Below are 20,458 nucleotides of genomic sequence, written 5' to 3'. Positions count from 1 at the left end.
CTTTCCCCTTTCCTGCTGTCCCTCACAATGCCATGACTGCACTCTCATCCTCTCTCTTCATTTCTCTTCTCCCATAGCAACTAAGCAACCACATCTTTTCTAGTGAATAGCCTTGCCAGCACAATGCAAAATGCTGACTATTTTTCAGACTTTTCTCATTAATCTGGTGGTTACCTTCTGAGGGCATTTAAAACACCTTAGCTAACATGAAGCTTATGTTTAATGCAATAAAATAAAATAAAGATGTTATCAAAGAATCTCAGTTTCACTGATGGCAGTTTAATGATAATTCACATTGAAAAGATACTGCTTCTCATATGGAAGGAAATATGCTCTAACCTCAACAGCCATAATGCTATCTGAGAAATGAAAGATCCCCGAAGGAAAGATAGTGATCTCAAAAATTATACAGGAGGGATCTGAAGTAGCACACTGCTGCACAGGTCTGAAAACCCAGTCAGAATTGCTGACAGAGCTGAAACCTTTGCCACTGCTGTCTGTGTCCAGCAATGAAATATGAAGGGTCTGGGAACCACTTCCACTTGAGGAAATACCCAGGATGGGCTCAAGGGAGCTCCCTGTTGGTCAGCTCCAGAATCCAACACCTGCTTCCAGGCTCCCTCCACTCCCTGCTGCCCACAGCTACAAAAGTGGGTTTACAACAGCAACCAGCTTCCCACCCACTCCTCACTCCTAAAGCCAAGGATTAGTACCATTGGACATCTCAAACACCAGCAGTGTTGAGACAACCAAATTCTCTCCTGGGAAACAACAGCACGGCTTCAGTGCTGTCTCCACACTCCCAGGGACAGTCAGACATACCCTTTGCCACGACTGGACAGTGCTTTGTATCTCTGAACACTGACTACAGTTTGTCCTCTCAGCAACTTTTTATGAACTGAGCTTGACATTTGTATTGAACAACACTGCATTTTCCTTATAATTTTCCAGGAAGCTCACTTTAAACAGAAATGCAATTTATTATGTTAAGAATGGCTCCTTAACCCAGCTTGATTTGGCTAAGATTTTATTTTATTAAGAATATGATTATAATGCCTGGAATGAGGAAAAAGAAAAACTACACATGTTCCTAAAATATTACAGATTGAACTCTGATGTCCTAGATACACTGTATGTAATAAGTCAGAAATAGACGTAATATATATCCATATAACCACCATGATTAAAACATCTGGAAGGTAAGTAAAGTTGAAAGCCTTAATGAAAAATACAGTGTGAGATAAAGAATCATATATTCTAACTTTATAAACTGCTATGAATTCAGCTGGGAAGAACCATATTACTATAGGTCATGATTTGAACAGTCTTCTAGAGAACAAACTCTAGTAGTACTTTTCAGGCTTACAACATAAAACAAAACATATTTTGGGAACTTATAAAAATAGGATGCTGACCGCCCTGGCATGCAGCTCTCCTAAGGATATTTTGCTACCAAATAAGAAAGACTTAACTTCACAGTATAAAAAAACTTTCAGACTGCTAGATTCTGACAAACTGTGGAACTGCATTGAGTTTGTGTGGCAAGGTTTTGGTAGCTGGGGTTCTACAGGGTGATTCAAAGTCTTCCCCATGTCCAACAAAGCCAGTGCCACCTGCCTTCCAAGATGGACCGATCACTCGCCAAGGCCAAGCCCATCAGTGTAATTGTTAGGGCTGCTGGGATAATCATGGAATCATAAAGTCATTAAGGTTGGAAAAGACCTTCAAGATCCCTGAGTCCAGCCTTACACCAAATGTCACCCTGTCAATTAAACCCTAGCACCAAGTGCCACATCCAGTCCTTTCTTGTACACTTCCAGGGACAACAACTCAACCACTTCCCTGGGCAGCTCACTCCAATGCTTAACCACCCTTTCTATGAAGAAATTCTTCCTGATGTCCAGCCTGAACCTCCAATTGTACAGCTTGACAACACCTCCTGTTCTCCTGTCGCTGATTGCCCTGGAGGAGAGCCCTACTCCCACCTGGCTGCAAACTCCTTTCAGGCAGTTGTAGAGAGGGATAAGATCACCCTTGAGCCTCCTTTTCTCCAGCTAAATACTCAGGTCCTTCAGCTGCTCCTCACAGGACTTGTGCTCCAGACCCTTCACCAGCTCTGCTGCCCTTCTCTGGACTCACTCCAGCACCTCAAAGTCCTTCTTGTAGTGAGGGGCCCAAAACTGGACACAGCTCTCAAGGTGTGGCCTCACCAGTGCCAAGTACAGGGCTACAATCACTGTCCTGGTCCTGCTGGCCACATTATTGCTGACACAGGCCAGGATGGCATTGGCCTTCTTGGCCACCTGGGCACACACACTGGCTCATACTCAGCCAATATCGCCCAGCAGCTCCAGGTCCTTTTCCCTGGGTCGCTTTTCAGCCACTCTGACCCCAGCCTGTAGCACAGCCTGGGGTTGTTGTGACCCAGGAGAAGGACCCAGCTCCTGGCCTCATGTTGAGCCTCGTACAGTAGGCTCTGGCCCATTGATCCAGGCTGTCCAGATCCTTCCTGCCCTCCAGCAGATCAGCACATCCACCCACCTTGGCACTGGCTGTAAACCTACTGAGGGTGCACTCAATCTCCTCAACCAGATAAAGACATTAAACAGGACTGGCCCCAATACCAAGTCCTGGAGAACACAACTAGTGACCAGCCATTAGCTGGATGTGACTCCACTCACCACAACCCTCTGAGCCTGGCCATCCTGCCAGTTTAACCCAGATAAGAGGTTACCTGTCTAAGCCATGGGCTGCCATTTTCTCCAGAGGAAGTCAGTGTCAATAGCTTTACTGAACTCCAGGTACACTACATCCACAATCTTTCCTTCATCCACTAGGCAGGTCACCTGGTCATTAAAGGAGATCAGGTCAGTCATGCAGGACCTGCCTTTCCTAAACCCAGGCTGGCTGGGCCTGATCCCCTGGTTGTCCTACACGCACTGCATGATGGCACTCAAGATGATCTGCTCCACACTGGAGCAGGGGAAGACTGTGAGGAGTTCTCCCCTGAAAAAGAAGGAATGGCAGAGACAACATGCGATAAACTGACTGCAGCCCCCATTTCCCATCCCTATGCTGCTCTGAGGGAGAAGATAGAGAAAATCAGGAGTGAAGTTGAGCCCAGTAAGAAGGGAAGGGTGGGTTTTAAGATTTGGTTTTATTTATCATTACTACTACTGATTCTGACTGGCAGTAAGTTAAATGGATTTCCCCAAGCTGAGTCTATTTTGCGTGTGACAGTAACTGCTCAGTGATCTCCCCTTGTTCTTATCTGGGCCCATGAGCCTTTCATTATATTTTCTCTCCCCTGCCCAGCTGAGGAAGGGAACAACAGAGCAGCTTTGGTAGCCACCCAGCATCCAGCCACAGTGAACCCAGCAGAGCACACAGCAATAAAAGCTTTCCTGTACTCTCTGTCGCCTCAACTTCAGCCTGGAGGAAAATGTACTTTTCCTTTTCCTTCAGGGAAAACACTTTTAATTTTCTTGTTCATTCAGTTCTTGGCCCCTGACAAAGGAGTCAAAAGGGTGGCAGTTGCCAAAGTCACTTATTGATTTTCTTGGTTTATTTATGAATTCCAGACATGCAAGTGCCTGTCTTCAAATTTTAACAACTGGTATTTCACACCATTAAGTAAATTGCCAGGAGGACTACTTCCTTTCCATCCCTGCAACTTCCACATAACTAGTGAGCTGCCCTCACAAAAAGTTCAACAAACTTTGGCTTTCATAGAAAGCTTTCAAATTTAGGTCTTCTTCACTAGAGCTGTATGTAAAAGTTACCTGCCTTTTCTACTTTAAATAAGGCTCTCTTCTGTGGTCTTAGTCTACCAGTACACGGGAAGGAAAGCTTTGTATTAAGATGAAAAGTAATAGGAAGCAAAGGGAAAAGTAAAAAGGAACAGTATGAGATCAACAGGAGGTTTCAAGGCTAATCCCAGTACAATACTTTGCAGTAATCTAAACAGAATGAGACAAAAGCCATGAATCACTCTGTCCAGGTCTTGGTTTCAGAGAAATGTGGCAAACACTTATATGCAGGCAGAAAAAAATACATGAACAAAAATTTTTCAAGGATAGAACTGAAAACAATCCCAATCTACAAACCCTGTAAAAAACTAAGGGGGCAAACCCCCTTCATAACAAGGAGCATTCCTGTTGTTACTGTTCTCCTCAAGACCCTTCCCTCACATTGTTCATGTCATTAATTTTACTTTACATCACCAAAATCTCAGGTTTTTTTTTCCTTTTGATCCCATACAGAGCAAAAACCAAGATAGAAAGACTCAGATCACCTTGGCTGAATGAAAGATAGAGCACTGTCTCACCAGCCATGTAACCAGAACTCCCCAGCTCCTTTTGTACATGAACTACTTAAACCTGGTCAGACAGGGACAAGCTTAAAACTAGAAACAGGCCCACCAGAAAAATGGAGATTACAAGTGAACAAACCTGTAAATTCTTGCTGAATCCCTGAACTGATCAGTCAACTCCCAAGAAATTGTGTTGATAGTTTTTTTATATTAAGTGGATAATTGTTTGAAAAATACCTTTTTAAGGGGTGATGTTTTGCTTTAAGCTAATGAATAAAGATATAAAAACCCTTTGCAAGATAAATTATGAAGATATTTTTCTTGAAAAAGTGAGTTTTTAAATTTAAAAATCTACAATCAATATAATATCATTTAAAAACACAAAATACAAGAATCATAATATATTAGTGAGGTTCTATATTCTTAGAATAGATTTCTCATCAAAAAATCAATATCTAATTTTGCTCTGAAATACACGAAAAATGTACTATGCATTTAATATCAAAGAAATTTACACACTTTTTACATATACACTAGCAGAATCAATTGATATAATTCTGCAATTTCCACCTTTGAGTAAATACAGTTCCTTTCTGTGAGTATATTGAAAAACAGCCTCTTGGAGAAACCAAAGGAAAACAAACTACACTATTAAGACTGCAGGAAGTTGGGGATATGCAGAACACAAAGTAATTAAAAAAATACAGGTACACTTCTGAACAGTGGTAAGTAAAGTGGGGTGCTTTTTTGTTTGGTTGGTTCTGGTTTTGTTTTTTTCAGAAAAGCAGGTAGCTATGCCTTGGTTTCACTTTTCTTAGGCTTACTTTCTATGTAAGGCTTGGGGTGTAACTGTACAATTACTGGAAGCCTTTTGGTAAAATGTACTTCGGCCTGCAAAACACAAGATTTACACAGAGATATTCCATTTCAACAGACTGAAGAACTCTTTGGTTTTACTCCAGTTAACAGATGTGCTTCCAGTGAGACTTGTTCAAGGCAGAGAGTCACCACAGTTAATCAAACTCAGCAGAGACAGAGGGCCACAGAAATATAATGTTTTGCTGGTCCATGGCAGCAACAGTGTCACTTGTCCTTAAGATATGATTGCAGGCAAAATTGTCCCTAATTTTCAGCTCTTTAACAACTTTCACCAACGTACTCTGCATGTTTGCAGCAACACTAAGCAACACAATGTTGCAATTAAAGTCCATAAAGCAACTTGTACATATTTCTGTACTGCCTAGTTCCATATTCTTAGGCACAAGCACAAATACACATATAAAACCTCTTTTAATTCTCATCCATAAAATGCAAACCCATTACCCTGACACTTCGCAGGTAGCATCCTGGGCCAAAATCAATAGAGTTAACCTAGGATGATCTAGAGCCCTCATAAATTCTGTCCTTTCTTCTAAACTGCCTCAGCTCATGCTCCATGTGCTCCATCAAACAGCTGCCTTCCCGTTCTATGTCTATAGCTAAAAACACATGACCAGCAGAACATTAAGCTGTACCGCTGAAGTTTGCCATGCAATGTCAAACTTTCTGCAATAAATAACTGTACCAAGGAGACTCATCACTAAAAGTAAGTAAAATACTTATAGCTTTTTCACATTATTTTACTGCTCAAGCTCTCACATTTTTCATATACACCTGTGCAATATCATTTAATCAGTAAAAAACTTAAGTCTCCCAATGTCAAATGTTAAAATAATTCTAAATTTAATACTACAAATAAGCAAAAGTGCAATGACTTTACTTTGAATGTAACTTCATATAAAAGGCTAATTAAAAATGTAGAGAATAATGAATATAAATTTAAAAATATTCTGCTTTCTTAAGATTTTCAAGTGCTAAAGAAATTGTGCAAAGAAACAGATGAGAAAACTCAGACAGTTATTACATGTGATTTTGCGTAGGTCTTGATGCTTTTTCCAAGACCAATTGAATCACTAAAAGAAAATAGTTACACTAAAAAATCGTGGCTCAAAACACAAGTAAAATATTCAGTCATTCAGCTCTCAGACTGGCCTTTTCTTACATAAACTGCTTCATTGTAATTTCTTTCAAAATCCTATTACTAAACATTTAATCTTTAACATGACTAATACCCACAGATGTAAGCAGTTCACAGTGAAAACTTTGGATTGTTTGCATAGTGTAGGACCATAGATTCTCTTAAGTATCTGGAAAAAGAATGATGTATCAATAGAAGTATTACAAAATCTAGTCTATAGATACGATTTTGAACCCTTCACAGTATATTCAAAGATGTTTAAATTAATATATATGTTACAAAAATACAGGCAAAATCTTCATGAGCAGTGGCTACAAGATTTTTAGTGTTTGCTAAGCTCACAGTCCAAAGAAAGTTAAAAAAAAAAGGTATGATCTTTTATTAGACCTTTATAGAATAAGATGTAGACAGAGTTTTGGATACATAAATACTTTGATCAATTCAGAGTATGCCATACTGGTAACCTAAAGAAACACTTAAGAAGACACTTCACACTTAGGTCGTTCAAGCGTGTGAAGACTTCCATTAGCAATTTTCAGAACAAACAGAGTGCTCTGCTTCTTGCTAAAAGCAGTACCCTTTTTCTCTCAATATAATAGTACTTACACTAAAATAGTGTTGTTGGGCTGTGCTCCATTCATGACCAATGTCCTAATAAATTTCACATAATGAAGTTTGAAAACTAACTCTCAATTAAGGATCTTAAAGTAAATAACTATTCTGAAGCAAGGCATTTAAACAACCATTCTAGAAAGTCACTAGAAGTTAGTGTTTATCTAAAGCCCAAAATACATAGAAAATTATTTTTTCATTACACCTCAGATCCTCAATATTTGAAACAGTTAATTTGCTAAATCCACCACGGTTATCACTAGGAAGTGTAGTTCTGTCTGCTAGGCTCATCCCTGATCAAAAAGCAACTCTCAGGGCACATAGTGATCTTCAGTGACTCCAGGAGGCCTTAATATAGGAAAGACAGACGAAAACATTAGGAGATTTCTAACACTACATTTTTATTACGGATATCTGAAAAAACTCCATATACAGACAGCTACATTCCCTTATCTTCAATAGTATGAACAGTGCTTACCATAGGCAAAATGTACAAAGTCCTGACACTGAAAATGAGACACACATAATGTGAAGAAACTCCAAAAATTTGTACCTAAGTAGGTGTTCTACTTCAATCTAGAACTGTCTGGAAACAGTTACTCATCATGCCGTGTCTCTTCATGCCTCTGAAGTGGCAACTGCATGAACGGTTTTGTATGTCATTATTCTGAAAATTGCAGCTAGCGCTTCTTGCCTCTGTAACAGTGCCAGAAAATATATTTGGAATATGGCTTTCTTGCTTAAAACTGCCTGGACGTAAGTATCTGACATGCAATCAAATTTTGAGGATGATTACTTCAGTTCTAAGTACAAAGAACTACAATGCTATCCTATCAATTGTCTTATCTAAGAAACCATTAAATCAGACTCATAAATTGTATTATTTTCTGCTGCTTGTTGTGAATATCAAAAGTAAGTCTGACTAAAATTTACTGTCTAGATTCCCAAACTAAGCTACACATTGCATAATATTTTACCATATCTATGAAGTATAAAATAAGGAATAAAACAACCGTAATTCTTGACAGATGTAGAGATCTGATAAGGTATCTGCATCCTTACAGATTTAATACCTGGATTTGACTGAGGCAAATCATACAGAGGTATAAATCTGGTGAGGTGTAAATCATTTCAGTAATTGTAACTTTATGCAAGTATTTTCAAAAAGCAGAATGAAACTACTCACTCTGTGTTTGTAACTGACGACATAAGATTTTTTTACATGTTTTATCATTGCTGGGAACTGAATTCAGACTATAGGCATGCAAGCTTTTTCCCCTAAAACATAATTGCATGCTAACATCTATTAATTAAAACTGATAGGCCCAGGGGAGTAGACAAATGCAGCAGTCACCAGTGGGTAGAGCGAAGAAGAAGGTAAAATGAGCTAGAAATTATAATTGGCTCTAACTATTGGCAACCCAAAACAGAATTTCAGTTTTGTCATTTTCCATCCTCAATAATGCCTGCATTTCAACAAGCTTGAATACAAGGGCAGCAGTATTTTTAAATACCCTTTTCTTAAGGCATTAATCTCAAGTCTTAAAATGCTTAGTAACCACTTGATGAAGGAAGCACGCTACATCTTTGTTAGATGCTTTCCTACCCAAGGATGCAAAAAATTCTTTGTATGAGTCTTCAGAAAGAAAAGGGCATTGACAAGGCTGAGAATTTCAAATCTGTCTTAATGCTGTTCTCCCTCTGCTATCTTCCAGAAAAATAAACATCAGGATAGTACCCTCCCCCTCTAAGAAGAAGCCTCTTCTACATAATTCCTTTTAAGATAAGGTTTATAACAACTCTGTACTTTGAGAAGTTCCTGCCCAGAGATCATGTTTTTTGACACAGTCTTTGTCTTCACCCTTCTGCAGGGCACAGATAATGCCCTGAATCTGAAGAATGACAGACTTCTTAGTTAGAAAGTATTACTGCAATGTCAGACAAAGCTGGCAATGAAGCTCCGGCAGAATCTTGTATCAAGTGGAGAATCATGTGGGAAGACGCATGCGCAGAAATAATGCCCCGTGCATTCCAATAAAGCCACTTAAACTGGGGCCAGAAAAGAGCTCTGGACAACAGTGAGCACATCAGACGTTCCAAAAGCTCAACATTTGCTGATCTGAAGCCTGTGTCTAAAAGATGGTAGGAATGTTTATTACTGTCTGTCATCCCCTATCACCTCCCATTCTTCTGTAGCTTTTAAGAAATGCCTATCAATCTGCTATTGTCTGCTGACAGTCTCCTGCTCCTCCTCAGCAGTGAGATGGCTGCCCAGTAGATCAGTCAATGACTGCCTCATAATTGCCTTGCTAGTGACTGTGTTCAGTTCTGAATACGTTTCAAATCCTTAGTCTCCTTAGAAAACTCAGTCCACCCTCAAGTGAAAAAATCACTATCAATTCTCTAAAATACCCCGAAAGGCATGAAAACACTCCTTGCAGTTCTGAGGTCACCACAAGTTGTCTGCTTTATCAAAACACATTTATGGCCATATCTGCCCTCTCAGACTGAAGAAAACCTGAAGCTTCAAATGTTGTAAAATTCCTTCTGATGCTTCCATTGGCCAAAAGGCCACAAAAGATTCTGCACTGTTCAAATTCTCTCTTGTCCTCTCTGAGCAAAGGCCTTGGGCAGTAAAGAGGACAGGGTGAGGAGCCGTGACCAGGGTAATCCTTTCTCTGAATGATTTGAGAACATGTTTAGATACTGGTCTCTCTTGTAAGCCTGAAAACATCCAGCATAAGTCTTGCACTAGGAGAAAAATCCCAGAGTGCCAACCAGCTGGAAAGAAGCCCTGCAGAGAAGCAACTGAGAATTCCTGGTCAACACCAAGCTGAACGTGAGCCAGCAACACACACTTGCGGCAAAGAAGGCCAATGCCATCCTGGACTGCACTGGAAAAGCATCACCAGCAGATTGAAAGTGATGATCTTTGCTTTCTGCCACATCTGGATGATAAATCTACTTCTGGGCTCCTCAATATAAGACATGCTGGAGCCAGTGCAAGAAGCCATAAATACAGACAAGGGACAGAAGCACATCACATGAGGAAATGCTGAGAGAGTGGGGTTGTCCAGCCTGAGGAAAGAAGACCCAGAAGTATTTTTACACATGTAAATGCCCAGTGGGGAGGACTAAAGCAGACAGAGCCAAACTCTTCCCAGACTTGCCCAGTGACTGGACTAGAAGCAGCAGACACAAACTGAAACAGTTCCATCTGAATTATTACTGTGCAGCTAGCTGAACACTGGAGAAGACTGTCCAGAGAGGTTGTGGAGCCTCCATTCTTGGAGATACTCCAAAGCCACCTGCACTTGGTCCTGGGCTACCTGCTGCAGGTGGCCCTGCTCTCGGTAGGGGGTTGTACCAGACAATCTCCAGAAGTAAAATGGTTTCATCGTGGTTTTGTACACTTGAGTGTCAGGATCAGAGTTGGCACTGCCAGGAAGAGGTGCAAGGCAATATTTGAACAGTCTTTCTGGGTGATTTGACGCTTAAAACACCCATGCACACAGTAAGCAACCTGCACTCTGCTCCCTACACCACCATAGGGTCTGAAACATCGTGGTTCCAAACTGCTTTAAGTACAAAGGAAGAAATAAATGCTCTCAAGCAGAAGCCTCCATTCCTCCTGCTCCACTGTAGAGAAAGTGAGATTCATGCAGCCATGGTAAGAATAAATAAGAGCGAGGCTGAATCGGGTATTGTTTATCTATTTCATCCTTTAATTCCTTGGTGCCAAATGCACAACCAGTTCCCAGAACTCTCAATTCCTCCATTGTTTCTCAGTGGAATTAAAGATAGGCTTTCGACCTTTCAATCTAAAGATAAGATAAAGCCAGACTTCCTCAAGATGGCCCCTTCACTCTCACTTTTATTTCTGGAAAGTGGCCCAGTTTCAACAGAAAGGAGGAAGAATGATCCTACCTCTTCCTTCCCGGCTGTTTATGGAAGCACAATTCTTACCAGGGACTTACAGCATACAGGCTAAGAAGGTGCTGGAACCATACTTCCTCCTGTTGCCCATAGGTGCTATACAAAATGAGGATGGCAGCAGCTGCCCCTTTGAGCAGTATTCCATGTTTTCTAATCATGTTAGGTGTGGTCCAACTTGTAGAAAGGGAGAAGGAAAGACACTGTCTCCAGAAAATTGGTTGAGAGCACAAGCCTCCTGGTCATTGCTTAATCTTCAGTTACACAGTAGTGAAGGCTGGAAGCTTCCAGGTGCCCCAAGGAAATGATAGAGAAGTCACTTTGCAAACCCTGAAACAGATATTCTCATCAACTGCAAGTGACCAGGATTTGGCAGCCCTGAAAGATGAGCAGCTGCAATATCCCAGTTGATTCTAGAGATCTGAGTTTTATTAAAATTATGCTTGTGAGCCAACTAGGTGGTCAAAATAGGGTGTTAGAATGAATTTTTCCCTAATTATTAACTGCCATGAAAAATCCTGAGATAACTTTTAAGATGGGAAGGTTTCAAGTACATGCTACCCCTCTACTGAAGCTACTCAATTAGAGTTACAAAACTACAAAGCACCTTCTGTGTCTTAGTTAACTTTCCTACTACTGCCACTATCTCAGCCAACAATCTCACAGCCTCCTTATGTCCCATCAGAACCTTAGCAAGAGCTTTTATCCCCCTTAAGTTTGCTCCAGCAAATGAATGCCATGGTAACTAGGCATTCACCTAATTATTGGCCAAAATTTGAACAGAACTGGAACTCAACTAGCTGTGTTCTCAGCCGCCACTTTCCACTTAGTACTTGCCTAACCCAATGAGATAAGGCACACAACTACATATAAGCAAACTTCATCGTAATACACACATATATATAATTCTGTGATTTCTCTGTGATTGAAGTTTGCTGTACATAACCGTGTTTTTTTCAGCTCAAGGCACCTTATACTCACAAGCAAAATAGTTCTCTCAGGCTATCTAGTGTTTAAATGTACACTCTAAATTTTCAAATTATTTTTTCTTTCAATTTTACACACACTTTTGCAAATGACGGTTTGTTTTGCTCTTCAGTCTCATTGAAAACATACCCTTTCATGCTTCTTCACAATTTTTTAGTCATATCAGTCAACTGTTGGGCAATATCTGGACTTCAGGCTATGCATCAGCCACTCAACATTAAACTCTTCCCTTCAAGCTACAGGAGTATCTACCAAGTAAAAAAGGAAAAAATGCCTCCAATGTGAATTAGTCTGCAGAGGAGGCCATGTTACTACTGTTCTATGCAAACATTTATTCATACAAGAACAGCAAAAGCTTGGGTGTCTAAGGCCAAGTACTATTAAAAGAAATAATAAAGACTATAGTCTTCAGAGATATGCACAAAATCTAGCAAAGTCAGTGTGAAACAGGGAAACAAGAGTAGATGAGAGTTGAGCATAGCATGGTAAAGCCCCATGTACCCAACAGACTGCTCTCCATGCAGTTTTCAAAGGTGTGGCAAATAGGAAAGTGCTGTTCTCCCAGCCACAGAGAAACAAAATACAAAGCTCTGAAGCTCCAAGATGAGATAGAGGACCTACTTCCTACTCCCAGACTGCGAGACTGCACTGAAGAGGTTTCAGTTTCTACTTAGTGCCTTAGTACACTTAAAGTGTTTATGTGGATTTGAGTCTTCAGTGCCATGCAATAGACTGGGAGCAGAGTTCATTGAATGAAGGCATGGATACGGTCTCAGGAATACCTGGTGACACTGTCCCTGTTACAGAAGGAATGCAGAAATTGCCTTTGAATGTGAAGGCAAGTTCAAGGCAATCAGTTAATGGCAAAGTGCTCCTCAAGCCAAGGAACAGCTGTTCGTAAAACATGCAAAAGCAAGAACCTTCACAAAAGCCCAAATTCCTCAACACATTACTCCATTGTATTCAACAAGTCATAGGACAGCAAAGTGTTCCCCTTCCACAAACACCACCCACAGCAGTGTGAAATCCAGGATCAGAAGGGTGCAGGGAAGACAAGGTCCCTGCCGCTGACCAGGTGTGCCTAGAAAAAAAAAGTCACTCTGGCCAGTATAAGATGTACACCTTTATCCTAGGGGGGTGACAAGCTCTGTTAGCCCCACACAGCTGAAGGAAACTCAGCAGACCAACAAAGTGACAGACAGGCAAGTTCCTGGAAAGCAGCGAGCAGGTGGTCTCAGACGGAAGGATGCATGTAATGCTCCAGTGCAGGCAGTGAGAAGAGCTCAGTGTCCATAGTCCTGCGCCTGTAAGAGCGCCCTGCTCGCGGCTGGCACGCTGCAGTACGTGCTGATGTCAGCATGAACTGGCAGAGAGGGTTTACAAGGAGGCTTTTAGCTCAGAGTCACAAACAGGGATCAGGAAGACAGAGAGGTACAGACCTGAAGGAGAGGGACACAGCCTCTTTACTGATGACCCTAACTGCTTCCACTTCTCCTGAAATCCATATAGTCCACTCACACAAGCACTTCAAATTCCCCTGGATCCACAATTTTGTCACCAATTTTATGTGAAGAATATAGTCATTTAACCAGTATTTCTTCCTATTGTTTTCTGCTATGAGGAGTGCTGGAAAGGAAAATTACAAGTACTGTTTTAGAAACTTTCATTGCTATCAGGACATCCAGAACAGGAGAGAAATGCTGCACCCTTTTTAGCCCTTATGATTCATGAGACAGCACATATCCGGCCTCTGATCAGCCCAGGATTGAAGGTAGCCTAGTTTGCAGCACTGATTCTCAGCTTCACTTTCAGGGAAAATTACAGATTTGCATGTGGGTGTTACAGATGGAAACATTTCTCCACCAGGTGGTTTTAATGAAAACTGGTGGCAGTTTTGTTGAGACATTTGGATAATCAGAAAATCTTTTAACAAAGATAATAGGAAGGGGTGGTGATGATATTTGACTTTTACAATATAGCTGTGTCATCTGATAGCACCGCTGTATATTTGTAACAACTCATTATAAAATTATGGAAGCAAATTCTTGTCAAAATTCCAGTCTTAAAAGAGTTACTCCATGGAAAGGTGTGTAAAACTCTTATGCCAAAAAGAAAGTAAGTGCTCAGCATACCGAAAAGGCAAATAATCTCAGAAAATCTAGTGGCTCTCTCTAAGAGTTGAATCATAACCCATTAAAAAATGTATATACTGTGACTTGATTTTTACAAACTAACAATACAGCTAAAGCGAGTACACAGGTTTGTATGTTTTTCAATGTATTTTCCCTTAATTTCTGGCTCTTTAAATAAAGAGAGAAATCTATTTAAAATCACAATTTCTCAGGCCAATGGAGAGTATAGACTGTTATTCTCATTATTTGAAAGAACTTTTGTAGGGAAATAAACTTTGAAATTTGGGCATTACAAACCTTTGAAGATAATGCAAAGTAATTTCTAGTTAAATTCACAAAGCACCATTTTTGTCCTCTTCTAAAAATTATATTTTAAGTGTCCTAACTTTGTTTAGTGAAACTGCTGAAGATTCCCATAATCTCATAGGAAAGGAAATATCAGTCCAGAATTCAGAAACACAAATGCAAAAGAAAAAAAAAAAAAAAGAAAAAAAAATAAAGGGCGGGGGGGGGAGAGAAAAAAAGAAGAAAATTTATTCTCCACCCAGTGTTAACAAGAATAGGGCTGAGAAAATATCATCTCTACAAAAGGAAGTTCATTCTCACAGTGACTGTAAGATTTATAGCATTCTTCTACAACAATTCTCATCACAGAACCAGTAATCTTCACAGAATAAAAGCTGAATATTTGTAGAGAAGTAGCTGAGCTGCAGGACAAGGAACAGAAGGATACATATAGTTTAGAGCCTTTGAGCTACTCTTTTATTTAATTTTTTTCTGATTAACAGAAACTGAGGAGGGATCCTTCACTCACGTTTCCCCACGGTGACTAACAGAATGCATTCTCACAGAACATTTCTCATTCCAATCACCCCACCTCCAAGGGTAGCCACACCCCAAGCACAATGAACTGCAACAGCAAACTGAACTCTTCGTCTTGAACTGAGATCCAAGCACCACAGTGCCGGACAGCTCCCAGCACTGGCAGCAGGGCCTCAGTACCCACCATTGCACGGATCTCTAGCAGCCCCTGTAAAAATTCAGAGTCAAGAAGGAATAGGAAGGGACAGGGACAACAACGTACTAAAACGCCGTCCCAGCTTCAGCACGCACAGCGCACGGGGCGAAGCCGGGAGCCTGCGGGGCTTTGCTCCCAGCCGTGGGGACGCGCTGGCACCTGCATGGCTCAAGTGGGTATTTCCGATGCAGCCTGAAGAAACACCCAGATCACGTCACACCTTCAGCGCATCCCTTCCGAGCACAGGTGCGCGCAAGCAGGCGGCAGTGAGGTAAGGATACACCTCCTGTGGCACGGAGGGTCTGCGTGGCGTCAGAGGCTCGCACTGTTCCAGTCACCTCTCCCACCACCTCCCGCCCGGAGCGAGCAGGCCTGACGGGCTGTCAGAAGAGGAGAAACCGTGACTCTCCTCCACAGGCCACGACTCCAATCTGTTTATTCTCATCACTCGCAGTAGGCGATTCAGCAACGTTACGTTTGAAGCCTCCGACTGACGGAGGAGGCTAAAAAATGTGATCACATGCGATGTTCGGCAGGGACGAGGGGGTGAGGGAAAAGGTTCAAAAGAGGCTGTGGGGATCTGGTTTCCAAACATGGCACCTACCCACACCCCGCGCTCCCCGCACCCCTCCCCGTGCCGCCGGCAGCGGGATAAACCCACTCCCCCGCCGTCCCGCCACCACGCACGCACGCCCGCCCGCTGGAATGAGCAGTGCGACTAATTCCATCTATTTCCTAATTACGAACGCCCTGCTGCCCCACAGTGCGGTGCTGCCCGTAGCTGCCCGCCCTGGAGCCGGCAGGCGGGCCGGGGCCGGGGTGTGCCGGGCGGGGGCAGCCGCCCCAGCCCCGCGGCGGGCGGCAGCGGGGGCCGAGCCAGGCGGGGGCAGCACGGCAGCCGCGGAGGCTCCCGCACGGAGGGAAACCCCACCCAGCGGCCCCTCCTGGCAGAGGCGGGGTTTTGGGGACCCCAAAGGAATCCCACCTCGCCCCTCACCCCGTGTCGGGGTTTCCGCCCGCCCTGTGCCGCCGGCTCCCTCGGGGCGGGGAGGGCCGCCGTCCCGCGCCGTCCCGCCGTGCCGGGCTCCCCCGGCGGTGCTGCCTCGGGAGGAGCTGCCCGGGGTGGGAGAGGAGGAAGTTACGGTCCGGGAGCGGAGCGGGACCGGGGCTCCGCGGCGCCGGCCCCGCCGAGCAGGGCGAAGCCGGCCGGCTCCGAGCATCGGCCACCTCCCGCTGTGGCAGCGCCCGCTCCGCCCGCCGGCGATCGGTGCATGAATGAGTGCCTGAATGAATGAATGACTAGCGTCTGCTTACTTGAGCATGGCCTCTTCTTTTTCTTCCTCCTCTTTCTGCCGGTCCATCACTGCCATGATGATGTTCCTCTCCTCCTCTGTCAGGTGGCTCAGGTCGGGCAGCTCCTGCATCGGGGGGGGCACCGTGGGCGGGCGAGGGCCGCGGGGCCCCACCGAAGAAGACATTTTCTTGCCGCCTCTCCCTTACACCTTCTACCTTTGCACGGCGAACCCAGCCAGCCTCTCCTCCGCCCCCTTCACAGGGTAGTCCTCCGAGCAGCGGCAGCCGGCAGCTCTCTGGCAGCAGCGGAGGAGGCGGAGACCCAGCCTTTCATGGTTGCTTGCATCCACCCCGGCCCGGTGCTGCCGCTGCTCGCTCCCTTTGTTTCCGCGGCTTCGGGGAGCTCAGGGGCTGCCGCGCCGCCGCCCGCAGCCCATCCTCCCGGCGGTGGGCGTGCGGGGCGGGGGTGCGGTGGCGCGGAGGGCTCCGGATCGCCGCCGGCGGGCTGCGTGCGGGAGCGGGGGGGCGGTGCGCGCCGCCGGCCGGCCGGGAAGGGCGGGTGCTGCCGCCGCCGCCGCGATGCTCCGCTGCTGCGAGCCTGGCGCTGGAGGAGGGAGCGAGGGAGGGAGGGGAGCTCGGTGCCGGTGAGGCGGAGTCCGAGGCGCGGCGCCGCTGCCTCTGCCCCTGCCCGCGCCGGGCACCCGGGCCGGCCGCGCCTCTCTCTCCCCGCCGCCCCCCGGGCTCGCCTGGCGGCCGCACGGCCGCAGCGCTGGCTCCGGCACCGCCGCCCTCACGTCCTCCTCCAGCTTTCCTCACCGCAGGTGCTCGCCCGGGTTCCCGCCAGGGCTGCAGGGCCACTCGTGGGAGGCGGGTGCGGGTTTGCTGCGGGGCTGGCTGGGATGCTGGGAAGCCTTGGGCACCCAGTGCTGCCGGCGCTCCCCCGGACGTGAGGCGTGCTGGCCCCAGCTGCAGCCCTCTTGCCTTAAGCCAGCGCTGTCGCCGCTCCACCGTCCCTTCCTTAGAGTCCTACGCTTCAGCACTTTCTTCATACGCTTCTTAAACTCCGTTAGTGCCACCCATGTCATAGTCCACACACACCTCTCATGTGGGTGACAAGGGCTCTTATCGATCAGACCCATTTTTTAACTGCTGTGTCCCACCAAAACTGTCAACGAAACATATCACAGTGCCGACTGCTCAGCTTAGGGGTTAATGAAACAAAACGTCATGTCCAGACACGGATCGCTTCCCTGCCAGTTTCTGGTCTACTAGCTCCGAGTAACTTCATTTTGAGGAGCTGGAAATGAACGCAACAGCTTTTCTCTACAGGAGATCACCTGCATGTAATCCACTGGCCAAAAGCTCATGCCTCTAGCTCTGAAGTGTCCTCTGCTCACACATGTGCCTGTCAGTGAATGAAATCATTCAGGCTACTTAGAAATGCGAAGTTAAAATACAGAGAAAACTGCACTTTCAGGTAAAATGTGAGGTAAAACCTACTGCTAACAGGTGCTGATACTTAAGACCTCTCAGTTATGCTTCTGCTGAGGTCACAGCATGGAAACAGCTCTGGTTTCCAGAGAGATCATCTGATGAGCACAAACCAAAGAGAAAAAAAATATATGCTGGCAGTGTTCAATGCTTCTTTCTGCCAAATTTGCCAGGTTTGGAATAGGGAGAGGGACCAGATTTCTCCCAGCCACACCAATACCTCTCACACAAATTCTGAAAGCCATGAACCTTCATGACCCTTTGAATTTGAGAGGAATTACTGTGGCCATCTGCCTGTGTCCCCCCAAGAGATTTTCTGCAGGACACAATTTTGATAATACAAATTATAAAGAAAAAACATAATAAGCACTATGGTTACCAGCAGAACTTTAGTAGGATAATGTCCGAGTTCAGTTCAGAAACTGAAGTCTCCCAGCTTTTCCAGCACATGAAGAAAACAGAAACTTGAATGACCGACAGATGGCTCAGAAGAGATTACAGTGGTGTTAATAAGCACAACACCATGAAAGGCTGGTAAATATAATAATGTCACACTCAGTTTAAGACACAAACCCTCTACTAACTCGTGTGGTGATTTGTCCCAGGGCCTGGCCACATTATTACTGCTAGATGTAATCCTTCTAGCTAAGTACTAACAAATCAATAAAATCACTTCCCACCATCTGTGACCAGCAGGGAAGATAGCCTTCATGTAACAGGCTGGTGCTGAAGAATTTATCCATTCATTAACAACAAGCAGCCACTTCAAGGAAACAAAGGAAGCTTCCACTAAAGGAAGCAAGACTGAAAAAAATAAGATTATGAGAAGAAGGTGAAGTACCACCATATGTTTACCATCAGAAATAACTAAAACATGACTGGAATGGTACTACTAGATATAATGATCATGTTGTTAGAGGTATACATAGGTAGTCCATACTCAACCCTTCAGATAATTTGGGGGGGGTCCTGAATATGCCAAGTAAAGGATGTAGCTCAAGTAACTGCATTCACTAGAGCAAGTGTCCATGAATCACAGCTTTAAGCACAAACTAACCAAAATATAAAAGGTCTAAGACCATAAGATGCAAGTGTCTCCAAGATAATTTTATGAAGAAAATATTACATGAGGCTATCCTACTCACCTTTCTGCTTATTAATTACTGACACAGTTATTATATCTGTTCTGTATTTGTATTAATTGCTTTATACTGGGTCAAGCACATGAAATCTTACTGCTCTGTGGAAAGTACAAAATGAACACAAAGAGTATAGGTTCTTATATACAGTTTCTTATAACTTAAAAGGGAAAGCTGAAAACTCTTGCAGAATACAGGTTTCGAAAGTTATGGGAGTTGGAGTGTAGATTTGCTCCAAGCCAATATTGTGACAAAAAATGTTTTGCTGAAAAGCACATAATCACAGAAACATTCAGATTGGAAAGCACCACTGGAGGACATCTGGTCCAGCCAACCTGGTCCAGATGGTCAAGCAGGGTCAGCTAGAGCAGGTTGCTAAAGACTTCATCCAGATGGCCTTGAATCTCTCCAAGCATGGGGACTCCACAGCCTCTCTGGGCTACCTGTGCCAGTGCTTAGTCATCTGCTTAGTAAAAAAGTGTTTTCTTGTGTTCAGACAAGACCCCCTGTATTTCAGTTTCTGCCCATTGTCACTTGCTCTATCACTGGGCACTGCTGAAAAGAGCGTGGCTCAGTGTTGCTCACACCCTCCCATCAGATATTTACTCACTTCTATAAGATACCTCTGAGCCTCCTGTTCTCTAGGCTAACTAGTTCCATCTCTCAGCCTTTCCTTATATGACATGCTCCAATTCCTAAACTATCTTCCTTGCCCTTCACTTGACTCGCTGTTCTATGTCCATGTCTTTCTTGAGCCGGGGAGCAATAAACTAGAATTGTCACTCCAGATGTGTCTTTAACAGTGTTGAGCAGATGGGAAGGTTCACCTCTCTTAGGCTTTTGGCAATGTTTTTCCTTATGTCTAAAAAGTCCTAGACACAGCAAATTATTTTGCATTATTTTGGCACAAAAGCAGTAGAATTTATTAGAGAGAAATAAAGAAGAAACCGTAAAAGTAATCTCATTTTTTGATGGGTCTCTATGAAAAGATTGAGCTGTTATTGACAGTATTTCCAACTATAAGTGGTCATTTTCTGCTTTGAACACATTTATTTTGTAATGATTAAACATCTGACACTGTTGTCCAATCAACAGTGTGTGGGAAGCCCAGTGTAGTTCAATATACTATATCCCAAAGTTGGAATGATACATGAAAGCCTTCAAGAGAATTTCATTGCCTGGTTTGTACAAGTTACCCTTGCCTAGTAACATCCGAAGTCTTGTCACCTGCAGGCATTCTATTAGATCAATTTCTCTGAAGTCCTGTCTAGAGCAGACTGCTGTGAAATCTAGAAATGGAATATCAGTACAGCTATTGTAACATATCATGTAAATGACTTTCCTAAACTTGAACACCCAATCATTATAATGGAATCCATGACCTTTTCTTCTCAGTACATAACAACAAATGTTCACTTGTTGTCTTGCATAGGGCATCATAACATATGCCCTTTGCATGACCAATGCATATTTCTTTATGATTCTAGACCTCCCCTCATCTTAGGAACCTTCCTTCTCCCCATA

General features: G+C 43.9%; 1 protein-coding gene across 1 annotated transcript in view; it reads right to left on the bottom strand.

Moving 5' to 3' along the window:
* LOC121358847 (regulating synaptic membrane exocytosis protein 1-like) overlaps positions 1-16,489 on the bottom strand; it is a 117,900-nt gene extending 101,411 nt beyond the window's left edge. Inside the window, exon 1 of the mRNA XM_041477333.1 lies at positions 16,326-16,489. Coding sequence (XP_041333267.1) covers positions 16,326-16,489 — 164 coding nt within the window. The remainder of the gene's footprint in view (positions 1-16,325) is intronic.
* Positions 16,490-20,458: the final 3,969 nt, after the last annotated feature.

This window comes from Pyrgilauda ruficollis, unplaced genomic scaffold (genome assembly GCF_017590135.1).
Source record: "Pyrgilauda ruficollis isolate IOZ18807 unplaced genomic scaffold, ASM1759013v1 scaffold40, whole genome shotgun sequence".
NCBI lineage: Eukaryota > Metazoa > Chordata > Aves > Passeriformes > Passeridae > Pyrgilauda > Pyrgilauda ruficollis.
The sequence above is the reverse complement of the archived record's forward strand: the minus strand, read 5'-3'. Positions and strand labels throughout refer to the sequence as shown.